General features: G+C 54.1%; 2 protein-coding genes across 3 annotated transcripts in view; both read left to right on the top strand.

Moving 5' to 3' along the window:
• The first annotated feature begins 1084 nt into the window (after positions 1-1084).
• Positions 1085-3487, top strand: RLN3 (relaxin 3). Its single transcript, XM_077765527.1, has 2 exons — positions 1085-1296; positions 2750-3487. Exons 1-2 carry the CDS (start codon positions 1104-1106, stop codon positions 2962-2964), a joined length of 408 nt encoding a protein of 135 aa, XP_077621653.1. The 5' UTR covers positions 1085-1103; the 3' UTR covers positions 2965-3487.
• Positions 3488-3718: 231 nt separating this feature from the next.
• Positions 3719-16904, top strand: part of IL27RA (interleukin 27 receptor subunit alpha) — a 14550-nt gene continuing 1364 nt past the window's right edge. The window contains exons 1-13 of one of the 2 annotated variants that reach the window (XM_077765520.1): positions 3719-3922; positions 4236-4353; positions 7904-8061; positions 8156-8313; positions 9660-9819; positions 9929-9993; positions 10202-10385; positions 10488-10676; positions 12520-12621; positions 12698-12856; positions 15969-16094; positions 16506-16599; positions 16755-16848. In XM_077765520.1, coding sequence (XP_077621646.1) covers positions 3829-3922; positions 4236-4353; positions 7904-8061; positions 8156-8313; positions 9660-9819; positions 9929-9993; positions 10202-10385; positions 10488-10676; positions 12520-12621; positions 12698-12856; positions 15969-16094; positions 16506-16599; positions 16755-16848 — 1701 coding nt within the window. In that variant the 5' untranslated portion in view covers positions 3719-3828. The remainder of the gene's footprint in view (positions 3923-4235; positions 4354-7903; positions 8062-8155; positions 8314-9659; positions 9820-9928; positions 9994-10201; positions 10386-10487; positions 10677-12519; positions 12622-12697; positions 12857-15968; positions 16095-16505; positions 16600-16754; positions 16849-16904) is intronic. The other variant, XM_077765524.1, reaches the window with a different exon arrangement.

Here is a 16904-nt window from a genome sequence, read left to right as displayed (position 1 = left end):
ACCTGAGCTGAAGTCAGACACTTAACTGACTGAGCCACCCAGGCGCCCCTCCATAAGATACTTTTTATAATCTGTAAGATTGTCCCTTGGAGAACATGAATTCTGGAGTCAGGTGGCTCTGTTTGAATCCCCATCCCCGCCCCCACTTACTAGCCAAGCTTGGGCAGCTTCTGTCACCAATCTGTGCCTCAGTTTCCTTATCTGTAACATGGGGATAATCTTAGTCCTAATCTCATAGTCCAGTGGGTCTTAATAGTGCGGTTCTGGGGCGCCTGGGTGGTTCAGTGGGTTAAGCGGCCGTCTCTTGAGTTGGCTCAGATCATGCTCTCACGTTCGTGAGTTTGAGCCCCAGCCTCGGACTCTGTGGCCCCAGCGAGGAGCTTGCTACAGATCCTCCGTCTCCCTCTCTCTGCCCCTCCCGACCCTCTTTCTCAAAAATAAATAAGTGTTAAAAAAAAAAATTCAAAGTGCAGTGTCTGAGGCAATGCAGCAACAGCACCGCCCGGAAATTTGTCGCAAATGCAGATTCTCAGATGCTCTGTAAATAGGGCCTGGGAATCCTTGTTTTAACGAGCCCTCCAGGACATACTGAGGCTTGCTCAAATTTGAGAACCATTATCATAGGTCACTGGGAGAAGTAAACAGATATAAAATACTTAGAGCAGTGCCTGGCCTTGAAGCCCATACTAGGAAGCGGAAGCGTTCATTACCATTGTTGTTATTATTACAGAGGCCCAACCCTTGGGGAGGGGAGGGATGGTATCTGGCCATGCCCTCTCTTCGGGTCTGGTGGGGTCTGGGTTCCTGGTCTCTGCTGAAAGGAGACCTTCTCGCCCTGCTCTGATGAAGATGACAGTGAGCTGGACCACGTCACCCCGTCCCTGGTTAAATGTTATCACTTGGTCCTGGAAACAGGAAAGGTCGGGGTGGGGGGGGCATGCCCGCCTCTCCTCTGCTGGAGGAGATAAAGGAGGTCACTTGCCTTCTCCACGACAGGTGGGGGGGCCAGGGTGTATAAATGGGGGGCCAGGAGGCAGCAGAGACACAGGTTCCCACGGACGTGGCCTTGCTGTTCCCCAGCACCCGCCGTGTTCCTGTCCAACATGGCCAAGCGCTCGCTGCTGCTGCTGCTGCTAGCCGTGTGGGTGCTGGCCGGGGAGCTGGGGCTGAGCACGGAGGCCCGGGCGGCACCCTACGGAGTGAAGCTTTGCGGCCGAGAATTCATCCGGGCGGTCATCTTCACCTGCGGGGGCTCCCGATGGAGACGGACAGACATCCTGGCCCACGAAGCTACGGGTGAGGCCGGGGAGGTAGTGGGGAGGGGAGGGGTGGACACTGGAGGGCACGTGGGATGGTCCAAGGAGCCAGGGATGGAGATGAGCTGAAGGGCCGGGGCAGGGGGTCCCTGCCGAGGCAGGCGGGGGAGGGGGGCTGCAGTTAGCAGAGCTCTGGAGCTGGGATGGAGCCAGAGAGGAGCACCTGCTGTGTCTGAGCCTGCCTCAGGGATGGGGGGTCGGGTGGGAGGTGGGACGCCATCGAGAAACAGACACCGAGGTGCTTTCCAGGCCTCTGAGGAAGGTAGTGTGAGGGCTGTGGTGTATACACGGCCACATCCGGCCACCGAGCAGATGACCTTCCTAGCAAGTTGCTGACCCTCTCCGAGCCTCCTTATCCGCAAATGGGAGGCACAGTCCCTGAACCGCCCAGGATGGCTACGTGGCAACGTTGAGCCAAAAGAGATTAGGACACTGGGCAGGGGGCTCGGTGTGGGCTCAAGCAGGGGGCGCGGGGCCTGGTTTCATGAAGGGCAGGAGCCTGGCAAAAAATAAGAAGTTTTCATGATGCTGCTGATGACATGAAGGCGGACATGGAAGACACACTAACTGGGTTCAAGTAGGAGATGGACAACTTAACAGCTGCGTGTTCTTGTCCACGTTGGTTTAGGAAATCGTGCCTCAGTGTTCTCTTCTGGAAAATGGGGATGAGAATAGCTGCACTCACCCTATGGGGTAGTACTGTGAGGAATAAAGGAGTTAATCCACTACATCCTTTAAAACAGTGTTTGGGAAGGGTGCCTGGGTGGCTCAGTCGGTTAAGTGTCTGACTTCGGCTCAGGTCGTGATCTCAGAGTTTGTGAGTTCGAGCCCCACATCAGGTTCTCTGCTGTCGGTGCAGAGCCTGCTTTTGATGCTCTGTCTTTCTCTCTGCCCTTCCCCTGTGTTCTCTTTCTCTCTCATTCTCTCTAAAAAATAAACATTAAAAAAACCCACAGTGTTTGGCACACGGTAAGTACCTGGTGAGTGCTTATCATATGCCACACTCTGTTCTAGGCTTTTCTATGGGTATTAATTCCGTCATTTACTCCGTATCAAACCCTAGAAGGTAGGGATTATTATTGTCCCCACTTTGCAGACAAAGAAACTAAGAGTCTGGAGAAGTAAATTCATTTGCACCGGATCACAACCCTGAGAGGCTGGATTGGTGCTTCGTCAGTTCAGCTCCCAAACACATGTCCTTAACCATCAGGTCCTCCATAAATAAAGAGTAGGAAAACAGAAATGACAAGAGAGGAAAGTCAAGCTTTGTGAGGTTGACTAATCTGCCTATCAAAGCTGGAAGTGAGGCCCGAAAGGAATACAACTTTGGACCATGAAGCTGCATCCCAAGAATAGAAGTAGCTGAGCCAGACTCTGCGTGTGACAGAAGCAGAGTCCCGCGCACTAACTCTTCTCACCTTTCACCTCCCCAGACCCAGACTCTGACACAGACAGTGAGCTGGATGAAGCAGTAGCCTCCAGCGCGTGGCTGGCCCTGACCAAGGACCCCCGGGCTTTCTACGCAGACCGACCCAGCTGGCAGGGAACTCCAGGGGCTCTGCGTGGTGGCCGTGATGTCTTGGATGGTCTCTCCAGCAATTGCTGCAAGTGGGGGTGCAGTAAGAGTGAACTCAGCAGCCTCTGCTAGACCAGTGACTGGGCGGCCATGGGCCCAGGGGGCAGCTGGGCACCTGTCTCTGGCCCCTCATGCATGCATCCATCAGGAAGTCAGGGGCGTGCACTTGGATGTGGTGTCCCCCCCCCGCCAAATGACCCTGACCTTTGATCAGCCACTCTTAAACCTAGGCAAACTTCCCCTACCTGGCCAAATGGGAACCTCTGACCCTGACCCCTGACCTCTCCTTAGGTCGTACCATGCCTTTGCCTGGCCTATACGGTTCCCTGCTGCAGCGGCACCCCTATTCTACCCAACCCAGCCACATGGGTCCCTTGGCCCAAACTTGTGATTCTCCCTTGCCCCACCTGTGGCGGCTTCCAAATTAAGCCCCTGCTCCATTCCAGCCTCTGCTCATTGCCTTCTCCTGGCCTTCCAGCCCCTCCCCCTCCAATCCCACGAGCCGGGGTTCTAAAGCTGTGGACCCCAGAATAATGGTGGGCCCCCTACACCCATCCTGGGGTGGGAGGCTCGGTCGGTGGGGGAACGGATCGGAACCTNCCAAAGAACTTTGGGGGGTGTGTGTTGCTGGTGGGGGTGGGGTGGGAGGCGGGGAGGGCACAGGTTTCAGCGGAGCTCGCGAGGCGCTCAGCACCCCGCCAGGCGCCCCAGGCCGTTCCCCCGCCCTCTCGGCAGCCCCAGCCCTGCGCCGCCGGGGACTTTCCGGCACCGGGAAGGGGCGGGGACCCGGAGCGCAAGGTGCGGAGGCGGCGGGGCGGAGAGGGACGCTTCGCGAGGCCGCCTGGGTGCCGGACCCAGAGAGCGAGGCGAGCGGCGCAGGGCCGGGCAGGGCCGGGCAGGGCCCGCCAGGACTCGCGGCGCGGTAGGGGGAGCGCCATGCGAGGGGCCCGGGCCTCTCCCTTCCGGCCGAGGCCGGAGCTGGTGCTGCTGCCTCTGTTGTCGCTGCTGTGTGACCGGGGTCGGCCGCAGGGTGAGTTCTGGAGCGAGCTCGTGCCGGGCGCTCCGGCGCCGCGCTCACCACGAGAGCGCAGAGCCTCCCGGCGCCGCGCAGGTTGGCGGCTTGACCGTCGGGGNAACAGGAAGGGGCTGGTAGAGGGAGGGGAGGAGTTGTGCCCAAAGCCTGGGGTGGGGTATCCTGCCCCCCACTTCCTACTGCTCATCTCTGGCAGGGACCCTGGGTCGCCCGCCCCAGTTGGCAGAAGTCGGGGGAAGTTCAGGTTCTGGGATGTGCAGGCGGCTGGGAGAATTGACCTCGTTCCCTGGGACCCTCCCCCCCCCTCCAGGCAGCCCTGGGCCACTACAGTGCTATGGAGTTGGACCCTTGGGCGACTTGAACTGCTCGTGGGGACCTCTTGGGGACCTGAGAGCCCCCTCCACGCTACACTTCCAGAGCCAGAAGTAGTGAGTACAACCCGCTGACTTGGGGAAACTGAGGCTCCGGACAGGTACAACCGGCAGGCTTGGGGAAACTGAGGCTTTTTGGCCACTCAGGTCCCAGAATACTCAGCTGAGAAGACCTCGCGCCCCTCCCCCACTCTCCAGCCCCTGGATTCCAGGTTCTGCATTTCCTTGCTGTGTGACCCTAAGGCAGTCACTTTCCCTCCCTGAGCCTCTCTTCTCCCTTGTGAAATGGCGATAATCCAGGAACCTGCCTCCCAGCGTTGGTTCTGAGGATTCAATGGGCACCGGCCAAGAGAAATTGCTTAATAACTAGAAGCTGTTCTTTATTGCTGTGTGACCTTAGGCAAGTAGCTTAACTTCTCTAGTGTATAAAAAGAATTTGGCCTGGTGCTGGGGACGCAGCAATGAAAGAGGCACACAGACAGCCTGGACCTCGTGCAACTCACAGTTCAAGGGGGAGACCTCGGTGGCTTCATGATGAATCATACCTGAATCAAACTCAAATTCATTTCAAGTTTGGCTTTAGTGAGGGAAGGGGCATTGAAAGGTGGGAACCACTAGTGGTGGTGATGGGGGGCTGTTTTTTTTTTTTAACAATGGTAAAATATTCGTATAAAATATGCCATCTGTTTTTCTCAACCATCTTTAAGGTAAGGATTCAATGGCATTAAGTACATTCACATCATTGTGCTGCTGTCCCCCCTGTTCCTTTCCAGGGGGCCTAGTTTTAATTGGTATAAGAAGGGGCAGTCAGAGAAGCCTCCCCCCACCCCCCGTTTTTTAAGGTGAAATTCACATAACATAAAGTTAACCATTTTAAAGCGAACAATTCAGCGGCATTTGGTACATTCACAGTGTTGTGCAACCACCCTCTCCGTCTACTTCCAGAACACTCTCATCACCCCAAAAGGAAGTTCNCGGGCCAGCCCCTGGCCCCACCATCCTGCTTTCTGTCTGTATGGACTTACTTGTTCTAAACATTTCCTATAAGTGGAGTTATACAATATGTGGCCTTTTGTGCATGGCTTCTTTTAGTTAGCGTGTTTTTTTTAAGTTTGTTTCTTTTCAAGAGAGAGAGAGACAGAGCGCAAGCATGGCCCGGCTCGAACTCACAACGCATGAGACCCTGACCTGAGCGAAGTCGGGCGCTTAACTGACTGAGCCACCCAGGCACCCCTCACTTAGCGTTTTTGAGGTTCATCCACGTTGTACCCTGAATCAGAACACCCTTCCTTTTTATGGCTGAAATATATTCCACTGTATGGATCGACCACGTTTTGTGTATCCATTCATCTGTGGGTTTTTGTGTTTTTTTAGTTTATTTATTTATTTTGAGAGAGAGAGAGAGTGAGTGAAACAGGGCAGAAAGAGAAGGAGAGAGAGAATCCCAAGCAGACTCCACACTGTCAGTGCAGAGCCCGATTTGGGGCTCAAACCCATAAACTGTGAGATCATGAGCGGAGCCAAAATCAAGAGCCGGTTGCTCGACCGACTGAGCCCCCCCATTCATCTGTTGATGGACATTTAGTTTGTTCCCACCTTTGGGGGATTGTGACTTAGCACTGTTGTGAACATACTTTTTCCCGTTTTCCATTCCTTTGGGTCTCCCCGTAGGAGTGGGGTTGCTGGGTCCACACGGCCATTCTGCATCTAACTGAGAAGCTGCCAAACTGTTCTCTGCAGCAGCTGCAACATTTTCAATGCCGAGGACTACGGTTTCTCCACATCTCCACCAACACCTGCATTTTTGTTGTTGTTGCTGTTTTATGAAGGCCTCGTTTTGAATCTTTGAAATCTAAGCCTTCGGGAGGTCCTCGGCGCTGCCCTCTGTCACCCACCTCTGATCTGTCAGACGGCTCCACCTTCTACATTATCCAGAATCTGGCTCTCCTTCCCCAGCCCCCACCCTGGCCAGCGGAGGAGCGGGGACTGTGCAGTCACCACTACCCCCTCCTTCCTGGGCTCCGGTTGGCGCCCTGGAGCCCACCGTCTATTCTCCGCCACAGCGGCTAGAGGGCGCCTGTGGACACCCGAGTCGGGGCACATCTCTCCACCTCCCTCGTTGCACACCCTTGCTGTTCCTCAGTCACACCAAGTCAGTTTACCTCAAGGCCTTCGCAGCACTGGCCACTGCTGCTTCCTAAAACTGCTTCCCCTCCCCCTCCCACTCCCTCCCTGTACTGAGTGGCTCCACCCTCATATCCTCCAGGCCTTTGTTCAAAAGTCTCCACCTCCAAGAGATCTCTCCCGACCACCTTTCTTAAAATAGCACTGTCTTTCCTCACTGCATCAACACACGGCAATGGTCCTCTGCACCCTGATGCAGAGGATCATTCTTTTTTTTTTTTAATTTTTTTTTAATGTTTTATTTATTTCTAGGGGAGAGAGAGAGACAGTGTGAGCAGGGGAGGGTCAGAGAGAGAGGGAGTCACAGACTGAAACAGGCTCCAGGCTCTGAGCTGGCAGTCAGCACAGAGCCCAACGCGGGGCTCGAACCCATGAACCGAGAGATCATGACCTAAGTGAAAGTCGGACGCTCAACCGACTAAGCCACCCAGGCGCCCCAGAGGATCATTCTTTATATTGCTTATATGGCCATCAAAGATATATTTATGGGTTTCGCCTCGGTTCCCCCCCCACACACACACATGCTGGAAGAACAGCTCTAGAGAGTGGGGTCCTCGCTGGCTTTGGTCGCAGTGCTGTCCCCACTTTCGACAACAGGGCTTGGCACAATACATTTGCTGACTGTATCGTTGCATAAATGTAAATGTGCCCACATGTAAGTAAGTAGCTGCTCAATAAATATAGTGAGCAATGCTCGGGGTGCCTGGGTGGCTCCGTCGGTTAAGCGTCCAACTTCGGCTCATGATCTCATGGTTCTCACGGTTCATGGGTTCGAGCCCTGCTTTGGGCTCTGTGCTGACAGCTCAGCGCCTGGAGCTTGCTTCAGATTCTGTGTCTCCCTCTCTCTCTGACCCTCCCCTACTCATGCTGTCTCTCTCTTCAGAAATAAATAAAAATAATTAATTAATTTAATTAAATAGTGAGCAACGCTCACGTGTCCTATAGTGGGCACCAGACGCTATTCTTTTTTTTTTTTTAAGCTTATTTATTTATTTGGAGAGAGAGACAACTTGAGCAGGGGAGGGGCAGAGTAAGGGAGAGAGAATCCCAAGCAGGCTCCACACTGTCAGGCGCAGGGCCCAGTGCAGGGCTCGAAGTCAGGAACTGTGAAATCCTGACCTGAGCTGAATCTAAGAGTCAGTCGCTTAACAGACCGAGCCACCTAAGCGCACCCCACCCAGTGCTGTTCTAAACACTTGGTGTGTTACCTCATGGATTCCCCTCACTCTTCAGCCCTTCCTCAGGCACTATATCACTTTCATTTTGTAGATGAGGAAACTGAGGCAGAGAAGTGAAGTCACTTGCTCAAGGTCACACAGCACTGAAGCAGCAAAGCTGGGCTTTGAACCCAGGCAGAGTGGTTATCATGTGGCTTTGGACCCAACCCAATCTCCACCCCCCACCCCCACATCTCTCCTCACAGCCATTCCAACAGAACGTGGACTGTGACAGTGCCCACTGGGCAGAGCTGGGTGGCCATTCCGCGGGAGCAGCTTACCATGTCTGATGAACTGCTTGTCTGGGGTACCGAGGCTGGCCAGCCTCTCTGGCCCCCAGTCTTCGTGAACCTGGAAACGCGAAGTAACAGGCGGGATGGGGGGTTGGGGCGTGCTGTGTGCGGGGCGGGTGGTCCTGGAGACCCCGGCTAAATACATCCCGGCCTCCTCTTCCTCAGTGAAGCCAGATGCCCCCCAACTGTACCCTGACGTGGACTTTTCCGAGGACGACCCCTGGGAGGCCACTGTCCAGTGGGCCCCGCCGGTGTGGCCACCCCACAAGGTCCTGGTCTGCCAATTCTACTATCAAAAATGCCAGGGGAATTCCTGGACTCTGGTGAGTGTCAGGGGCCCCCCCCTTTTCCCCACCCCACTCCAGGCAGGCCCCAGGGCATCATCCCCAAATCAGAGACCCAGCCCAGAGCCTGTTGATTCCTCCTAGAGTCTGTCTACACCTCACACAAAAGGCCTGTACATTGCATCGTATTCAGCTAAAAAATCACACACACACACACACACACACACACCAAATAATCTCAAATTTCATGCAGTCCCAGTCCAAACTCCACTTGAAATTTGTTGAGAAACTCAGTCAAGTTCCTCCAGCAGTTTTGTGAATGAATAGAAGTCCTCTAGTAGCTTACATTAACCTTCAAATAATAGAAGATGTCTAGGAAGTATCTACCATGTACCAGACAGTGTTCTAGGCTCATCATTGAAGCCTTACAAGAGCTCTTTGATTGTAGGTGCCTTTTATACCTACCTGTTTTACAGATGAGGAGCAAGGCTTGGTTTAAATAAACACTCAAAGATAATTCATAAAGGCAGCTGACCTTTCTGACCACCTGCTGTGGATCAGGTCCCAAGCTAATTGCATGGATTACCTCCCAACCTTCCTTTACAGTAGATGCTTTTGAGATTATCTATTTCATAGTTAGAGAAGCCAACCTCAGAGAAGTTAAGTACCTTACCAAGCTCACACAGCAAGAAAACGGAAGAGAACTCTAGAGCCAGGAGACCCCAGGAAGGGCTGGGAAACCTGCCCTGCACTTTGTACAACACAGAAGTCACTATGATCCTTTCCTCTCATATCTCATTGGCCAGAACAGAATCACATGGTCCCACCTGATTGTAAGGGAGGGTGGGAAATGTAGTCCTTAGTCTCGGCAGCCATGTTCCCCGCTGATACTCAAGGCTTCTATTTCCAAAGGAACAAGGGGAGAATGGATATTGGGCATGGCCAGTTGTCTCAGGCAACTCATGCAAAACATTGCAGCGTAGAAGAAAGTTGTCATTGGGTTTATTCATGCAATTCAGGGAAATCCTGAGATGCAGACTTTGGAATCTGACTGCCTGGGTATGAATCGCCTCTCCAGCGCTCACCTGCTTGGTGACCTTGGGCAAGTCACTTCCCCTCTCCAGGGCCTCGGTTCTCCTCAACTGTAAAATGAGGATCATAATAGAATTTACTACCTACTGCTATACATGACCCAGACATAGGGTGGCCAACTTGTCTCCTCTTTTTGCTGGGGATTGCCCCAATTTGAAAACCCCAAGGCCCGTGTCCTGGGAACCCCCTTGGTCTTGTGCAAAGCATGGGACAGTTGGACCCTGCGGACACATCTGGTCAAATAACCTCAGCTCAGCCCAAGGCTTCATTGCTCTTTCCTGTCTCTCCCCCAGCTGGAACCGGAAGTCAAGTCCATACCCCTGACCCCGGTTGAGATCCCGGACCTGGAGCTAGCCACTGGCTATGAGATGTACGGCCGCTGCCGAATGGAGAAGGAAGAGGAGCTGTGGGGCAAACAGAGCCCCATTCTGTCCTTCCAGACACCGCCGGCTGGTGAGGCTCTCCAGGCTTGCCCCGGCACCCTCCTCTCCCCTCCTGGAACCTACCACCCGTGCCTCTCTCACTTGTACCCCCCTTTCCTCCCCCTTGGCAACTCCGAAAGATGTGTGGATCTCGGGGGGCATCTGCGGAACGGCAGACACCCGGGAAGTCCTGCTTCTGTGGAAGGTGAGGCGTGGGGCTCCGCCCCCTGTCCCCGCGCATGCCCGGAAGCCCCACATAACAACCGTGCGCACGAGCCCGAGGTGGCACCCGGCTGCTGCCTTCTAGCAGAGCTAGTGCACTGACTGGCTGGGCAGGTGGACCTCCCTGAGAGCCACGGTGTGCGTGGCTGGTAACGGGGAGACACTGACACCCTCTTCCTGTCGTCCTGCAGCCCCCGGACCAATGCGTGCAGATGAGCTATAAAGTCTGGTTCCAAGTTAAAGGTCAGGAGCGGATCCAGAAGACGGCTCCCTGCTGTAACTCCTCAGTCCCCAGCCAGGCGGACTGGGTTGGGCTGTCTGCCGTCAATGCCAGGAGCTGGGGGCCTCTCACCAACCTTTCCCTGGCCTGCTTGGGTAAGAGGCCGTGAACCTGCCCCCAGCAGTGCCTCGCCCCTCCAGGGAGGCGGGGCCTCCCGGAGGGGGCAGCTGAGACTTCTCCCCTTCTCCCCCATCCAGGTCCAGGGGCTGCCCCCCATGGCGTGGAGGTCACCAGCGTTCCTGGGAGCTCCGAGCTGCTGGTGACTTGGCAGCGGGGCTCTGGGCAGTTGCAGGAGCACGTGGTGGACTGGGCTCGGGACGGGGATCCCTTGGGGGCCCTCAATTGGACCCGGCTTCCCGCGGAGAACCTCAGAGCCCTATTGCCAGGTGAGGCCCCGGGACACCTGGGTCCCCGTCTCAGCGCCTGCGTAGGCGACTGATGAGCGGACCAGCAGGAGAGAGTATTGCGCGTAAGGTCTCATTAATTCACCCACACAGGATTCGCTGACCGCTCACTGTGGCCCAGGCCGTGCGCTCGCCACTGGCGTGCAGGGACAGCGCTGAGGTCTGTTGGCATTCATCGGACGCGTTAAATTGTTCGGGCTGCCTTGTAAAGTAGGCTTCTGTTATTATCCTGCTCGAGGTATAGAGGAAGAAAAAGGACCAGGGAGGTTAAGCAACTTGCCCGAGGCCACACAGCAAATGGGTGGTAGATGCGGAAGGCAGGAGGCGAACCACATAATCAGGCCCCTGAAGCCAAACCCTGAGCCCTCCCACCACCCTCTGTCTCTTAGCAACATCCCGGTCATCATGGAACGTTCTTACGGGGTGAGCAGCCAGAGAAACAAACAACAACAAAACAAATACATCCGTCACGTAACTGGGGAGGAATAAAACAGGGTGAAGGGGAGGAGGGAGAAAAGTTAGAAAAGGCCTTTCTGGAAAAGCAGCTTTTGAACCGAGACCCAAAGGAGGTGAGAGAGGGAGCTGTGAGGATGTCTGAGGGAAACTCAAGAGGGAACAGACCGTGCAAAGGCCCAGAGGCAGAAATGTGCCTGACCCGTTAGAAGAACAGCGAGGAGGCGGCAGAAGTAGAATGGATGAGGGGAGAGAGGGAGGAGGTGAGGGCAGAGAGGGGACAGGCAAATTGTGCGAGGCCCGTTGGGCTATGAGAAGGACTTGGGCTTTTCCCCTGAGTGGGGTAGGAACCCTGGAGAGTTCTGAGCAAGAAGGGATAAGCCCAGACTTAGTTGCTCACAGGTGCCCTTTGGGGGCTCTCTGGGGGCGGGGGAGGGAATGGCCTGGGGAAGGGGTGAGGACTGTACCAGGTGGGAACTGAGGAAGGGGGGAGAAGCAGGCAGGTTCTGAGTGGGGAGTCCTGGGGCAGAATTTTAGGGATCCCCTGGGATATGTTTTCTCGAAGTTTATCTAAATGGAGCTGGCCCTGGGGCTGACTTTTGGATACTGCGTCCAGGGCTGGCTCTGCGTTCTGGGCTGGGCTGTGGCCCCGGGGAGCCCATCCTTGGTGTAAAGGACTTGAGAGAGCATGAGAGAGAGGTATCGAGTGAAACCTTTAGGGAGGACAGCGTCCCGAGGCCCATAGTATGTATGCGCAACAGGAGGGGCCCCGGTTTTGGAAAATTCCCATTTGGGGAAGGCCGGGCAGCAGCCGTGGGTTGTGGGAAGGGACCTCGGGAGCCTCTCCTACTAGCATGGGTGGAGTCATGTCCTAGCCGCCCCACCCAGAGCCTGGTGTTTGACCATCTCCCAGCCTCGGGCACCAGCATTTCCTTGGCCTGAAGCCTTTTTCTGGTCACTGGAGCATTTTGCCTGACTAAACAGCAGGCTGGAGCGCTTGGAAGTGAAGTCCCAAGATACGCAGCCCTCTATCAATGACTACTAGGGGTTGGTGGATACATACCCCAGCTTCCCCTCCCTGGATGGGAGGGCGCTCAGCCACGTGCTCTCTGCTGCCTCCCAGAGGTCGCCAGCGGGATTGAATTTCCATTGCCGACACTGGGAAATCGGACTCATCACTTACTGCTTTTCTTTCCCTATTTCACTTCCCAGCTGCCCTATTGGTGTTCTCTGGGGTTACCACCCAGGAATTCCTTTTACCCAAATATTTATGTCAGCGCGTCCTTCAGAAGACCCAAATGAAGACGCCTACTGGGTAGGGAAGGAGTGGGGGAGGGGGAGCCAAGTCCGTCTTTGTTCCTCCACCGAGCAGGGAATTTTGAAGGAGGGGTCCCCTACCGAATCACAGTGACAGCAGTGTCTCCTTACGGCTTGGCCCCTGCCCCCTCAGTCTGGAAGTTCAGAGAGGAACTAGGTAAGTGGTGGGGCTGGAGAACAGTGGAACCCTCCAGAACCCTGGCAGGTCCTGACCCCGTGGCTTTTCTCCCCAGTACCCCTAGCGGGGCCAGAGCTTCGACGACTCCAGGATACCCCCCCAGGAACGCCCACCGTAGCGTGGGAAGAGGTCCCGAGGCACCAACTTCGGGGTCACCTCACCCACTACACCTTGTGTGCGCAGAGCGGGACCGGGCCGTCTGTCTGCATGAATGGTGAGCCCTCACTGCCTCCCCCCACTGCCCCTCGCCCCCACAAGCCCCACCCGTCGCTCTACCCCACTCTTGTCCCCAGATCGGCCCCTTGGGTTCCCTCTCCGCCCCGGGGAGGATCCATGGCATCCTCAGCTCCCTCGTGGACAGTAAATCCGTGGCTATCAATATAAGGAACTATTACTTCGTCATTAAAAATGAAGACTCTGATCTATATTTATTGACCTTGAAAGATGCCTGTCATGTTTTATTAAGTGAAAAAGATAAAAAAGATGACAAAACCCCATGAGATGTTTCTATTGTTGTAAAAGAAACCCCAGCACTGAGCACAGCAGAGGCAACAAATATGAAAAGAAACGGCCCAATGTCAGCAGCATCGCAGGATTATGTATGATTTTTATTTCTTTTTCACACCTTTGAGTACAGGCTACATTTTTACTCTGAGCACAAATTCCTTTTCAAAAGTATCTTTAAAAAAATTTTTTTTAATGTTTTATTTATTTCTGAGAGAGTGTGAGAGAGGCAGCGTGAGCAGGGGAGGGTCAGAGAGAGAGGGAGACACAGAATCCAAAGCAGGCTCCAGGCTCTGAGCTGTCAGCACAGAGCCGGACACGGGGCTCAAACCACGAACTGTGCGATCATGACCTGAGATCATGACCTGAGCCGAAGTCCATCACTCAACCGACTGGGCCACCCAGGCGCCCCCAGAAATATCTTTATTACCCTTTTTTTTTCTAATTACAAAAGTTATCTGTGCTTGTTAATGCTAGCACTCTTGAAGAGTGGGTCTTCAAGAATAGCAGCATTCTTGGGGCATCTGGGTGGCTTAGTCAGTGGAGTGTCTGACTCCTGATCTCAGGTTTTCATCTCAGGGTCGTGAGTTCAAGCCCCACATGGGGCATAGAGCCCACTTAAAAAAATATCAGCATTCCCAGGGTGCCCAGCTGACTTCGTCAGTAGAGCATGCGACTCTTGATCTTAGGGTTGTGAGTTCAAGGCCCACAGTGGGCATGGAGCCTACTTTTTTTAAAAAAGTAAAAAAAGGAAAAAAGTATCCATCAATCATTAGATTAAAAATTTTTTTTATTTTAATGTTAGAGTGTGCAGACGAGGGAGAGGTGTAAAGGGGGAGAGAGAGAATTGTAAGCAGGCTCCGTGCTCAGTGCAGACCCTAAAGTGGGTTTCAATTCCATGATCCTGGGATCATGAGCTGAGCTGAAATCAAGAGTCAGATGCTCAACTGACTCAGCCACCAGGTCCCCCTAAAATTTTTATATTTATATATTATTAAACATATATACATGTATTTTTTTAAAGAGGACCACGTATTGGGGCGCCTGGGTGGCACAGTTGGTTAAGCATCTGAGTTCAGCTCAGGTCATGATCTCGCGGTTCGTGAGTTCAGACCCTGCATTGAGCTGTCACTGTCTCCCTCTTTCTTTTCCCCTCCCCTGTTCATGCTCTCTCTCTCTCTCTCTCACACACACAAAAATGAATAAGCATTAAAAAAAAAAAAAGGTGGGGGAGGGCACCTGGGTGGCTCAGTTGGTGAAGTGGCTGATTTTTGATTTCGGCTCAGGTCATGATCTCATGGTCGTGAGTTCGAGCCCCGTGTTGGGCTTTGCAGTCACAGTGCGGAGCCTGCTTCGGATCCTCTGTCTCCCTCTTTCTGCCCCTCGCTGGCTCATTCTCTCTCCCCCTGACCTCAAAAATAAATAAGCGTTAAATCTTTTTAAAAAATAGATAATAAAATAAAATACCATGTTACAGACTATAGTTTGCCCCTGAGTCTCTCATGACTGTGATATTTTGCAACTTTATTATTTTTTCTCACCTGCTGATTTAATTTGGTCATTTTTCCTTTTTTAAAAAACTTTTTAACCTTTATTTATTATTGAGAGACAGACAAAGCACAAGCATGGGAGGGGAGAGAGAAGGGGAGACACAGAATCCGAAGCAGGCTCAGGGCTCAAACTCACAAACTGTGAGATCATGACCTGAGCTGAAGTCGGACGCTCAACCGACTGAGCCGCCCAGGCGCTCCAGCTTGGACACCTTTCTATGGCCATATATCTGGATCTGTGCTCATGTCTCCCATAATCCTATAACACACCAAAAAGTTACTTCCTCTTTTGGCTTAAAAACAAAAAAGAGGGGCGCCTGGGTGGCTCAGTCGGTTAAGCGTCAGACTTCGGCTCAGGTCATGATCTCACGGTTCGTGGGTTCGAGCCCCGCGTCGGGCTCTGTGCTGACAGCTCAGAGCCTGGAGCCTGCTTCAGATTCTGTGTCTCCCTCTCTCTCTGCCCCTCCCCTGCTCATGCTGTCTCTCTCTCTCCCCTTACCTGGGGAGAATCTCCATTCACTGGGTTAATGGGCAGGTGAAGAATACAATGGTCATTCTTCTTTTAGTTTATCAAATATATATCATTTTTGAGGGCTTTCTGTGTGCCAGGCACTGATCTAGGTGCTGGGAATACAGTCCTTGGGGAGCAAACTTTCTTTTTTCTTTAAGTTTACTTATTTACTTTGGGGCGCCTGGGTGGCTCAGTCTGTTAAGCCTCTGACTTTGGCTCAGGTCGTGAACTCGCGGTTTATGAGTTCAAGTCTCTTGTTGGGCTCTGTGCTGACAGCTCGGAGCCTGAGGCCTGCTTCATGTTCTCTGTCTCCCTCTCTCTACCCCTCCCCACTCTGTCTCTCTCAAAAATAAATACACATTAAAATGTTTTTAATAAATAAAAATAAAGTTTACTTATTCATTTTGAGAGCGCTCAAGCGCACAGGGGAGGGGCAGAGGGAGAGGGAGAGAGAGAATCCCACGCAGGCTCTGCACTGTCAGTGTGGAGCCCAGCACGGAGCTTGATCTCCGGGGACCATGAGACCATTACCTGAGCTGAAACCAAGAGGCGGACGCTTCACCGACCGAGCCATCCGGCTCCTTGTGGAACTAACTTCCTAGCGGTCAGGGAGGGCCTCACCAAGGAGGTGAAATTTGAGCAAAGAGGATGGGAGCCATGTGGGTATCTGGGAAGAGTGTTGCAGATGGAGAGAAAGCACATGCAAAGGCCCTGAGGTAGGACTCGACTGCCTCCCCCACCTCTCTGGGTGTGTCCTTCAGTGAGTGGCAGCACCCGGAGCATCACTCTGCCCGACCTTCCCTGGGGTCCTTGTGAGCTGTGGATGACCGCATCTACCACCGCAGGACAGGGCCCGCCCGGTCCCAGCCTCCGGCTTCACCTACCAGGTAGAGGGGCTGGGGTGGGACTTCCCTAGGAGGGGCCTGCTCCATTCCAAGGAGATAGGGGTTTCAGTGAGTGAGCAACCTTTTGACTCGGGGATGGGGGTGGGGGTAGGGGGGTAGTTACTGGTGGTGTCTCAGGGGCATTCTGCTCCTGCTAAAATACTCTGGATAATCCAGCAGTGTGTGTCCCTGACCCTTTCACCCATCCCTGACCTTGACCTATCAGCGATGACTCTTTGATTCATGACCCTCACAGCCACCCCAAGATCCACCCCCCTTAGCCCTTACCTACTCCTAAGCTCCGCCCACTCGCCCCCCTCCCTCACCCAAGTCCTGCCCCATCCATGATCCTTACCCGGCCCCTCCCCCATCCCCGGTGTCTAAGTGTTCTTCTGCGCCCCTCCTCCACCTCAGATAACACCCTCGAGTGGAAAGTTCTGCCGGGTGTCTTCCTCCTGTGGGGCTTGCTCCTGCTGGGCTGCGGCCTGAGCCTAGCCGCCTCTGGGAGGTGAGGCTGCCGGACATGCGGGTCTCTGCCCAGATGGGGACATTAGCCAAGCTTTGTGGCGGGGTGGGGGGTGGAGTGAGCACACGGTGAGGGGACACGCAGGGCTCTGGGACACTCCCGGACGCTGCAACCCAGCCCCCTTCCCGGCTTGCCAGGTGCCTCCACCTTCGGCACAAGGTGCTGCCACGCTGGATCTGGGAGAAGGTTCCTGATCCTGCCAATAGCAACTCTGGTCAGCCTCACATGGAGGTGAGCAAAACGGCGGGCTCACCGGGAAGCCCTGTGGGAGGGCGGCGAGTGTGGGG

The sequence above is a fragment of the Crocuta crocuta genome, unplaced genomic scaffold, assembly GCF_008692635.1.
Source record: "Crocuta crocuta isolate KB4526 unplaced genomic scaffold, BGI_CrCroc_1.0 scaffold693, whole genome shotgun sequence".
In the NCBI taxonomy this organism is placed as follows: Eukaryota; Metazoa; Chordata; class Mammalia; order Carnivora; family Hyaenidae; genus Crocuta; species Crocuta crocuta.
This window is presented reverse-complemented; position numbering and strand designations above follow the sequence as displayed.

Bases quoted from the DNA above. Each gene is read 5' to 3' on its own strand.
- RLN3 (XM_077765527.1), top strand. From the start codon at position 1,104: ATGGCCAAGCGCTCGCTGCTGCTGCTGCTGCTAGCCGTGTGGGTGCTG. The intron at 1,297-2,749 runs GTGAGGCCGGGG...TCACCTCCCCAG, and splicing joins CCTGGCCCACGAAGCTACGG to ACCCAGACTCTGACACAGAC.